The sequence below is a fragment of the Phascolarctos cinereus genome, unplaced genomic scaffold, assembly GCF_003287225.1.
Source record: "Phascolarctos cinereus isolate Bilbo 61053 unplaced genomic scaffold, phaCin_HiC Scaffold_2;HRSCAF=192, whole genome shotgun sequence".
In the NCBI taxonomy this organism is placed as follows: domain Eukaryota; kingdom Metazoa; phylum Chordata; class Mammalia; order Diprotodontia; family Phascolarctidae; genus Phascolarctos; species Phascolarctos cinereus.
In genome coordinates this window covers 329,990,384-330,002,064 of record NW_027555625.1, presented here as the reverse complement: position 1 = coordinate 330,002,064, position 11,681 = coordinate 329,990,384, and the positions used below count along the sequence as shown (strand labels likewise).

The 11,681-nt window shown below is 35.5% G+C and overlaps 1 protein-coding gene across 3 annotated transcripts in view; it reads right to left on the bottom strand.

Annotated features, from left to right (window-relative positions):
* Window positions 1-2,198: 2,198 nt before the first annotated feature.
* CNOT6 (CCR4-NOT transcription complex subunit 6) overlaps window positions 2,199-11,681 on the bottom strand; it is a 48,101-nt gene continuing 38,618 nt past the window's right edge. For all 3 annotated transcript variants that reach the window (XM_078150281.1, XM_020998621.2, XM_020998623.2), the window contains 2 exons: window positions 11,087-11,289; window positions 2,199-6,252 (listed from right to left, as the gene is read on the bottom strand). In XM_078150281.1, the coding sequence (XP_078006407.1) occupies window positions 6,040-6,252; window positions 11,087-11,289 (416 nt within the window). In that variant the 3' untranslated portion in view covers window positions 2,199-6,039. The remainder of the gene's footprint in view (window positions 6,253-11,086; window positions 11,290-11,681) is intronic.

The following is an 11,681-nucleotide window of genomic DNA, read 5'->3' as shown; positions in this document are numbered from 1 at the left end:
TGATCAAACAGGTAGGCCGTGGGAAGACAGGTCTCATCCTATCCTCCCCACAATAATGGTAGTCTGACATCATCGCACCTGCCTACATTCAGCCTCCCTCCCACCAACTCCAAGCATTCCTTTAGGCTGTGCAAGCTACCAACTTCCCTCCTGCTAAGCCAGGTGTTGGAACTCATAGTAGTTCTAACCTAATGACCACCCAAATTCCCAGAGCAGCATCTGTGTAGCTACCATGGGCAAAAATTACAAACCTCTGACCCCCAGGGAAACAATTGATGAGTAAGAGCTCCTCCTTACTCTTTTCCATTTAGGATGAGAGTGGTACAGGATGGGTGGGCATGGATGAACCATGCTTGGCGTTACAAATCTCATCACATTACCTTCACTCCCAAACAAAACCCTCTTTCAAATTTCTCTGTTCATTTAAAGGGCACCACCATCCTTCCAGTAATCCAGGTTCACCACCTTGGTGACACTGTTGACTTTTTATTCTCCTTCATTCCACATATCCAATCTTGTCATTTCTATCTTCACATCTCTATAATCTGTCCCCTTCTTTCTATGCACACAGCCATCATGCTAATTCAGACCCTCATCTCCTCTCACCCAGGCTATTGCAATAATTGGACTCTTTGTCTTAAGTATTTCACCTTTCCCACTCTTTCTCCATGTAGCTAACTTTCCTATAGTTCAAGTGGTAGTCAACTGTCGTAGTCAACTTCAGTGGCTCTTTAGTGACTCTAGGATAAAAAACTATTCCATATATATCTTATCCTTTTAAAATGTACAGACATTTGTGATTTAGTGTACATAATTATTATATGTATAATTTATATAGTTATGTATATACAGTGAGATCTTTTCTTTTTTTTAACCTATAGGAGTACATGATGAAAAAAATTTGAAGACCACTGATCTAGAATAGGAGAGGAACCTGAACCAAGATGGTTATACCCAGAGTAGAAAGGAAGTGGATATGAAAGACATTAACAAGGCGGAAATCAATAGAACTTCACAACTTATTGCAGCTTATTGAAGGAAAGAGAGGAGTTACAGATGCCTGAGGTAATGGACCTGAATGACCATAATGATGGTGGTTATTATGCATTGAAATAGAGAAGTTAAGGGGAGGAGCAGCTGTTGTGGAAAAGCTAAATTTTGTTTTGGACTTGTGGAGTTTAAGACAACAGTGGAATATCCAGGTAGAGATTTCTGTATATAGATAAATTTCTACAAATAGGCAACATATAGGTCAACGACAGGATTTCTAGGAGGAAGTTGGGGGTGGAGATATAGATTTGCAAGTTAATTGCATATATATGCATAAAAGGAAAAAGAACATGCTTATGAAAGTCGAAGGGAGGTTATGTCACTCCTCTTATGGGTAAAGGGAGGATTAGGGAAGGCATCATGAAGGGAACATCTGAGATGGGTAAGATTTTGATAGCAACGAAGGGGGTGAAGGTGAGAGGTAAGGCATTTCAGGTCAAGTAAGAAGGAAGGTATTACTTTAGCACAGTTAAAACATCAAGCCGTGATATTTTTTGCTCAAACTTTTTGTTCACAGCACATTATTATTCCTTGCTGTGAGGAAAGGTAGCATATTCCTATCTTAAGGGCATGTGATTGCAAGTGTAAATTCTATTACAATTCATGGTACACCTGGACAAAATTACTATGCCCAGGCACACCCTGTACATGTAAAATAGAATGTACATGTAAAACAGTGGGGATTTGGATTAGAAAGGTTAATTTGTGGCCTGAGGATGGAAAGCCATAAATGCCACGCTTTAGCATTTGTACAATTGTACAATTTGTACAACAGAGACTTCCAGTGTTCTCCAGGAATGAGGCAATAACCTTTGGTAAAGACACCAGTGCTATACCTAGTGACTGAGCATATTCTGGAATATACATATCGCATGCCCCAAGCCTTCCCTTGGAAATGTTCACTTTATCAAATGACTTTGTGGTTGGTGTTCGCCAAATGCCTCTGAAATTAAGAGAGCCAAGTTCTGTGTTGGGGATAACAAGATCTGAGGCTTGTTCCTCAGACCACCAGGTCTTAGATTCACAGCTGGAAGAGCCCTGGCATCCAGCCCGACCCCTTCATCTCACCTACGAAGATGCTGAAGAACACCAATATTTATTGTTCTTGATACTGTTACACAGTTGCTATAGAAATTACACGTAAAAAATAGTTTGAAACAGATACTGAATTTATTGGTCAGCTATGAGTAGGAAAATACATTGGTAAAGAAAAAAAGACCCTGTATATAAATATAATACTAGCTAGTTACAATTTGACCAAGAAGAAAGTTCCACTGAAGAGAACAGTAAAAGCCCTTGTTTACCATCAGACCATATTCAGTCTCCCAATAATCTTATTAAAGAGCTGCCTAGACAAATGCAACATTCTTTGAGCTTAGTGCTGATAATGTGCTGGTTTGTATTACATGAATGGTAAACAAGAGATAGTCCAGTGCATCACACATTATACAGAAGTACTGTGAAGACAGACTAGATTCTATTTTAGATACTACTTGAACATACCAAGACATCTATGTGTTATTAAAATATTATGTAGCCAAAAAAAATTGCAAAGTTAACATACTAAAATACTGTTTCAGGCTAGGTAAGAAATGTCTACAGGAGCAGTTGCTTGAACAATAACAAAGAAGTTATACAGTTTGGTGGATTGCTTTAAAAATAAATTGTAGAAATTCTTTTGTCTTGGGTGGTTTATTTCCTTATTAGAGGTGGGACTCTAATGCAGTGAGACTGATTTTATGTAGCTTATAGAAATCCAGCCTTATTACTTTAGAGTCGCACCATATATAGCTAAAAACGGAATACTGAAAACTATCGGTTGAGAATTTGCATCTCAAAAAAAATTTGAATTTGAATTTAAAATCCAACATTCAGGAGAATAATTTCCCTAGATTTAGAAGCATTAGGCCAAACTAAGGCTTACTGGATGTTACTGAGCTGCACAAAATAACAACAAATTTCCTAGTGGTCTTCTTTGCCTAATTAATGCTGTTTTGTTTTGTTTTTTTTTTTAAGCTTCAATTAGTTCATATTTCCACAGCTTTAAATTGTGCCACAAGCTAATTTAGATGAACATTATTTTCTCAAGGATAAATTATCTCCAAAGATACTGCAGACTGTCCTGAGCTTCAAGACATTTTACAGCATGGAATTTAATGGTCCCAAATACCTGTTTTCCTGTAAGAGAGGAAACTCTAACCCTTCACTTTCCCCTTTCCCACCCCCCACTTCAAAGAACATTTGTATGATGTGCTTAACAAGAACACTGAAGACCTGTTATGGCAACACCAAAACTGCATTTAATTAATATCTGTCATAGAGCTTTTGAAGAAAAAAAAATCTGCACTGTGAAAACATATGAATTTTATTGCATCTTTTTGGGTACGGCTTGTTGGAAATGATGTTGAAATTAGATTCATGACATAGGAAAATATTTTAACATAAAACTTGCTTGACAAAAGCATCTCAGTTCAGTTTAGGTGTAACTGTTCTTCCCCTTTAGATTCAAAATATTTCTCATTTGAAGTTATAACTGTAAACCATTGATAGATCCTCACAATACAATTTATCACTATCTAAAAGGTGGAAAAGCAGTTCAAACTGACCCAAAGATTGCAATGTATCTCATCTAGGCAAGAACAAGTATGTTCAAGACACAACAGTTCATAACATTTTACTCTGCTGCCATAAATTCAAATCTATTTAAGACAGTAACAAATACAGGTGAAACATAATGAGTAAAGCTCAAACCTTTAAGAATCTAACAAGTGCACTCCAGCTCCAGCATCTATTAAAGTAAAATAGCCCCTACTAACAAATACAAAATGAATAAGTGCTTCCCCCGAACCTGCCATAAAGCTTTCTGGACTTATTACATAATCCAGATCATCAGAAAAATAGTTTACTCAATTTGATGAGCTCAACTAGCTCATCTTCACTGGAAATTGTCATGATGCACATTACCAACACATTGTTAAGGAAACATGAGTAAACACCTTTTATTCACACTTTACAAAAAAGCAAAAACAAAAAAGAACATAAAAGTTATGCATTGATGCTACTACATCAATTCTACCTGCATTTCAATGTACTGATTATAAACTGGACATGTTGATGTCTGCACAACTTTAAAAAACCAAAACCAAACAAAAAAAAACCTCAAACAAAAACCAGGTCCCAGACAAGAATTCGAGATCAAGACTTTAGAAATTTAAAGTGAAAATATTAGAATTTACATACTATGTCATTTTATCTTAAAATGGTTAAGCACATTTAAGTGCTGAGATTTTATAATAAAATTTTTAAGTCATTATTGGCAATGACTCATTCACTGTATTTAAAAAATGCTCACAGCATTTTGCAATTTTGCCCTTAATGTTCATACAGTGCTCTTTTGCTTCCCTGCCTGCAGTTGAAACAAAAGCAGTTAGACCAAGCTCTTTTGGAATTCATTTAATTGATTTTTGAAAGATGAGAGAAGGGGGAAAGAAAATATAAGTTAATTTTTCAAGATAAAGTTGGCTTTACATCTCTAAGCTACTAATGGCACTATGAGCAACAAACACAGGATGTGATATAACTTAAGTCCTGTTTGACACACTAAAATAAGACTTGGTCACTTTAAAACGATCTGAAGAATTGTCTTGGGAACCTGTTCTGAATATACATCTAATTTACACTGCTTCATAAATGAGAAAACATTACTTTTTTTTCAAGGAATGATACTCTCTTTTTTGGAGACAGGAACACATTGAAACCGAAAAGAATTCACATGATAGTAGTATTTTGAGTGACAGGCAGCACTGTGCAATGACTCTCTGTGAGCAGTGCTTGGGTTTGGTGAGCTAGGAATTGGGGACCCACGTTCTGAACATGTTCAAATATGTGATATTCAATGCTTCACAAAAGGAAAAAATGCCACAGCTTCTACAAAAGCATTTTCATAAAATTTTCACAAATGTTTAGAGTATTTTAAAAATATAAAAGAGGATGCACAGATTCTCTCTGCATGCACAGGCAGTGCTTGTTGAGAACAAATAAGAGCAGGCACAGTGGAGATAGGACAAGTAGTATTTTAAACAGAAGTTAAGAAGCTGTACATAAGCATCCCTAATTTTTCTTAACTTAAAAAAGTTAAAGATTTAAAAATATTAGAATGTACACACATTAGCCCATAGAAGTCTACTGATCATTCACTGCTTAGCTTATCTGTCCTGGGAGTCATATGTTTTTCATACAATTCAGAAATGCATGGATAAGTTATCTCTCATCAGAGTTAATGTCTTAAGCTTTAAACAGATTTTGATTTAAAAAGCAATGTTCTCAATTTAAAAATAAAGTAGTTCAAGAGGGCCAACACAACCCTAACAGTGCAAATTCTTAGCAGAGAAAGCCTGTGGCAGCTTCTTTTACTTACAAGCCGGCCTAACACATGAAACCAATAAAAATTTAGCCTTAGTTTACAATACAATCATTTCCAAATCTGATTTTTTTTAAAGTACAAAATCTCATAAATCAGGTCTTCTGTAGTTCATATACAAGCATAAAGGCTAAATTCAAATTCTATATTTTACAAACAAGTCTGAAAAAGGAGGGAGTGAAGTACAGAAGAATGGTCTCTGGATGTTACTACTGGCCTCAGAAAGTAGTGCTACAGATTTCTGTGCAAAGAGAATATGCTATATAAACATTTCCCTATTTCAAGGCATGAAAATATTATGCTGGATAGAATAGGAAGATTACTTGTAACAAATTAAAGACAGGTGCAAATGCACCAATCCCTGTCTATCGGTATACAAAGCAGATTGGGCTCAGAATTTTGTCTCTGTTGATAGCACCTGGCTTTTATTATGTCTTTACCAAATAATCAAGATTCAAAATTCAGATCATCATTAAGGAAAAAATCCCTGTTGGCCATACCTCACTCCTCTATATTCAGATTTAACAATTTTACAAATCAGACTGAGGTTGCCCTCTCAATATACTTGACTACCTCCTGCCAGGAAGGTGGATACCATTGACTGGGGGCAGGAAGGGTAGTAAGAGCTCCAGTTGTGCAAAAAGTGAGAAGTGGTCAGAAGGGATGAGTGGGTGTGGACAGCCGCTTATATTGTTCTCTATTAGCCAATGGTGATCCAGAGGTCCAAGAATGCCTAGGATGTTCAGCTGAGGTTTAGAGTAGAAGATGTAGTCAATAATACCCTGGAAAACAAACAAAAACAAAACCCACAAGATGTTATTGAAACATCAAGGGCTTTCTTTGGGGAACACAGTTTTAAAATTTTATCACTGGTATTACCGTAAACCAAATCATTCAAACAACTTCAAAGAAAGCAATGAGAACATAAAATCATTATGAAGGATTTGACTCAAGTCAATGATAGGAAGGAAAAAGGGAATAAAAGTGGCTTCTAGATTATGCTATTTGGCTTCAGAATGAAATCAATATAAATCCTGTCTCCTGAGACCTGTCCTGATTCAGCTCTGCCACTAATCTAGCACCCAGCAGAATTTCAAATGTTAGGAAGTATCAGGTTCCACTAGAGATAACAAAGTTGACTAGCTGAACTACATAGAGCTAATTAGTTAGAATGAACAGTATAAAGCTGTACAAATTAAAATGTTAAATGACCTAATTTTGGGGGGTGGAATGGGGAGATGTCTACAGCTATGACAATTAAAACATATCTCTATGAGGAAACAATAAACCACAGGAACACTCAACTGAAAATAATCTTTCCTTCCCTCTCCCCTCCAAGTCCTATTAAGATACCTCATGAAGTGATAATGACCCTGGGTTGCTGAGTACAAGCACAGGTCATGGACTGTATGTATGCCTCATATGATCACTACCCTAGTTTAAGTAGAGGGGCTCATAAGCAGCAGGTTGGCCACTACACCAAATGATGAACTGTTTTGGCCACTGAAATTCACAAAGAGCTGTGCAAGATGTGGAGGGGCTACAATCTGCACTGAGATCTATACTGAAGACTCTTTTGAAGTAAAGTGATAGGAAAGACAGTGCAAACACTCTACTGGAGGATTAAGGTGCAAAAAATAGTACATATACACAATCTGAATAATTTATAATTCATAAATACATGACATGCAAGTAAATAATACATAAAATCCCTAAATAGGTAGGATAAAAAGTCATTCTGTGACAGGCACATCTGTACACAAAAGCAGTACTTTCAGAAAGATACAGATTATTTCATTTAGGCATCTTCACTTTTTTCAGTGAAATAAACTGCCTTGGTAAGTAGCTATGAATATCTGGCTCCTCCTCCTTCACTGCTGCAGCTAAGTATATAGAGAAGGCATGGGATTATTCTTAATAATAAATGACATTTATATAGGACTTTAAAATGTGTAAAGCACTTAACATATATTCACTCATTTATTCTTAACCCTGTAAGGTAGGTACTTTTTGGTATTCACCTCATTTAACAAATGAAGAAAACGAGGCTCAGAGAGATTAAATTATTTGCCTGTGGTCACACAGTTAAGTGTTAAAATTGGATATGAATCCAGGTCTCCCAACTCCAAGGCCAGTGCTTTTTTCATTACAGCACGAGGGCCCCTCTTATATATCAATGAAAACACTGAAAAGGAGACCATTCCAACATCTTTACTCAACGCATAAATCTGGAAAGGCTACTGGGAGCAGCCAGTTTTGACGGACTTTTTTATTCACTTAATATTTTATTTTTCCCAATTACATCTAAAAATAATTTTAACATCCTTTTTTTCAAATTTTGAGTTCCAAATTCTCTCCCTCCCTCCTCTCCCCTCACTGAGAAGGCAAACAATTTGACATAGGTTATACATGTGCAGTCATGCAAAACACATTTACATGTATTTGACTGACATTTTTAATGGGGAAAAGGAATGCAAGCAGAGAAATTAAGATCAGGGCAGAAGGCTAGGGTGAAGAAGCAAATGAGGACATAGTGAATTCAGCACAAAAACATGAAAGGAATTATAGAAAGCAGAAAAAGATGGCAAGTAAAGTATCAACACCATCATAAATTAAATTTGTCTTCAGTTTCTTTTAATCTCTGATGAATCAGATTCTTTTTGCATTTGTCATCTGACAACTTTTTATTATTTCCCCACTATGTTCAGTTTTCCTTTCTTTAAAAAAAAGTGTGTATATATATATGTGTATATATATGTATATATGTATATGTGTATGTGTATGTGTGTGTGTCTATAATCCAAGGTTTTAAAGGGTAGTTTGCTATTACCTTGACAGTTCTATCAATGAATCCTTCCATTTGAGCAATAAGGCAAACACACTCAAGTTAACTGAGTTAACAGAAAGTGGTGGGGAGGGGGAGGTACATCCCTCTGGAGATAAGCATTTTTTAAGTACCTACTATGCACCAGATACTGTACAATTTACACCAACATTATCTCGTATGATCCTCACAACAACCCTGGGAAGTAGGCGATATTTTTATTCCCTTTTACAGTTGAGGAAATTGAGGCAGACAAAGGATAAGTGCCACACAGCTAGTTAAATGTCTGAGGCTGGATTTGAGCTTAGGTCTTCCTGACCTCAGGCCTACTGCTTTATTCACTGTGCTACCTATCTAAAATAGAGTAGTAATTCCTCCACAGATTTTATTTATAGGCAACAAGTTGCAAATAAGACAAATCTTGGGACCAGTAGACTGCTCTAATGTTTGTCTAATGCAAACACAATAACTTACAGCTATTATAGGGTTACCATAAATTTATCAAACGTGATCAAGGAATGAGATATGCCAGTTAGTCAAATATTTTGGTTAATAAAAATTACCCTCTATACATGATCAACTTAAAAATTAGGACGTATGCTATAATGTACATAATTTCCAAAAGAATATCACAGTATCTCAGGAACAGCAATGTAAAAATTATCTTCTAGACATTACGGTTCATGAAGGAAGACCACCTTATTTTTGGTTTCACACAGAAATTAAGTGTTATTACATCACTGATTTACATCAAAAGATGATTTTTCCCCCTTACTGAGGGTCATACATTTTGATCATCATATATTTTTATGATAGAGATTCCATTCAAATAAGCATGTACTGAGTAAATGTGAAGAGGAAGTCTTTTTCTAACCTAAAACCAATCCACTCCCCTATTCTTACTTCTTTAAGTTTTAAAGCTATACAGAGATATTTGGGTGGGAAAGAGAATACCTTTTTTGCTACCTTGTGAACATAAAAACAGCAATATTTAGTATAAAGGGCACTGGAATGGAAGTCAAAGGGACAAGGTTTGAGTCCCTGCTCAGCCAGAACTCAGCTGTGTGTCATGGGCAAGCCACAACTTTGATTATCAGGGTCTTCCACTGTAAAACAGGGGGATGTGAGTTTGGGGATAGACTAGATAAGCTCTACAGCCCCTTTTAAACTCTAGCTATCTATAAATCTAGAGTTTACAATGGAATTTCAATAGGAATTGTAAGGCACCACCAGACTTCACTTCTATTGCTCTACTGTTACACAAAGGCGTAAGTAACTAAGGGGAATTGAAGAACTGCTTTAAAAGTTAGCATAAAAACAGAATATATTCTTTTTCAAGCTACTACCTCACTCGCCACATTTATTCCAGTAATTGACAAAATTAATTCAATTAAGAAACAAAACCAATTACACGCTACACCTTGGATATAAGAACCATCCTTCAACTTGTACTCTCAAGCTGCATCTTTGAGAAAACCCAACAAGAAAATCAGGAGGTACAGTGATAATAAACTTTCCCCATAAGTTAGTGTTCTAAAGTTGACTTCACTTAATTCTGACAGTAAAACCAAAGACACCTCAATTTAACAATTTTGCAATCTGAGATGTGGTAGCCATTAGAAGAAAAATCAGTTAACACATCCAATTTTACTCAATATAGTAATACCTTAACTATCCAAAACAGAGCTGGGGGGAAAAAAAGAAGGAAGCATAAGAAGTCTCTGAGAAAACAAAATAATGTTTTCGAAGTATACATATTGAAATACAAAAACTTTCCTCCCAGGATAGTCCCTCATTCAGAGTTTATTTGCTCTTATTTTAAATGTAGTATCTAATAAGTTTGGTAATCTGTTTTCCAAACCCAGAGAAGAACAAAAAGCAGCTAACTGTTGGTGAGCTGGGGTGGGGAGAACTGTTAGAAGACATAATAGAGTAAAAAAAGAGAAATAATGTAGAAAATAAATATAGCTTTAAAATATAGCATAGTCCAGGGACACAGTCTTATAAACCTCAACAATTTAATCACTGTATGCAGCACAAATTTATGCTATGGTCTTGAATCACCAAAAGGAGGTTACATAGAGCATATTTTACCTATTTCACTAAAATCCTCCTCTGACGTCTCCCCATAACATGAAAGGGGCTTTGTATGTCCAAAGCCGAGGTCAGACGAGCACAAAACTAACTGGTTCTACCAGGCTGGAAAAGCTCTTGATTATAGGCTTGATGACAGATCATATCTAGTCTAAGGTCTAATAACCAAATTCAGAAAGGCTCATCCCTCTTTTGAGGTGGGGAACTGTCTGAAGGCTACCAGGTGATAAATTTTTTTCAGCAGTTAACTCACAAAAATTATCTAAATCATGGAAGAGTTATGACTTAAATCACAGATAATGAAATGTTGAAATATAAGTATACTTTGTTTAAGAAGGCAAGGAAGTATATAAAACATTATTAGAAAAATTTGGTGATCTAAAATGTTCATTGATGCAAAAGGCTCAATACCCAACAAGAAAATGAGGGGTTATTTTAATACAAGTCTATAAAAGGCAATAACTCCCTTTTTATTAATGGTTATATGTTTTTATTCTAGAAATGTGAAGCACATGTGACATGGACTTCTATCATAGGATTTGCAAACATTCAGTATTCTAGAAGAGCAATACAAATGAGTCTTTTTACCCCAATTAAAAAAACTTGTCCATGTTTTAAAGATGTGTATTTTGTTACTTTAAGTAAAAAGGCTACATGATTTTCTAATGGAATAGATGCTTTCAAGTCCAAATTCTCACCTTGAAATCAAATGTGTAATTTGTATAAGGCATTAGGCCATTCTCATAGGCACTCTTTAACTTGAAACCATGTGTAATCCTTCCATTTGTCGTTCCATTTTTCCCATTACAGCTGAAGTTAGTAAGACTTTCGTTGTATCTTAGTTCTTTGAAATCCTTATGATTTGTTTCTACTCCACCAGTACTCAAGTATTCTACAACACCTATAATAAACAAAAAAAAATTACTAATTAAACTAAAATTTAATTAGTTAAAATTGCCAGGCTTACCCAGGTGCCTTACAACAATATATAATGTAAGTAAATCCCCTAAAAATACTATTTATAAAAGCATCTTAAAACTCATGTTTACTTAACATCATATTTCTACAATTTCCAGATACTTTACTACTAAAACTGCAGGACATTATGCAGTGATATTTCCAAAGCATAATCCTCAATCCTAATTAGCAATAAAAATTCCCTGAAAGCTTTGAGACCAGTTGTAGAGGTAAAACCATTTGATATAAAGCTTGCTTCTCTAATTGCTCTTAGAGTTTACTAAGCACATTACTTGATATTGCATTTATTCTACCAAATCAAAGAATATTCTTGCA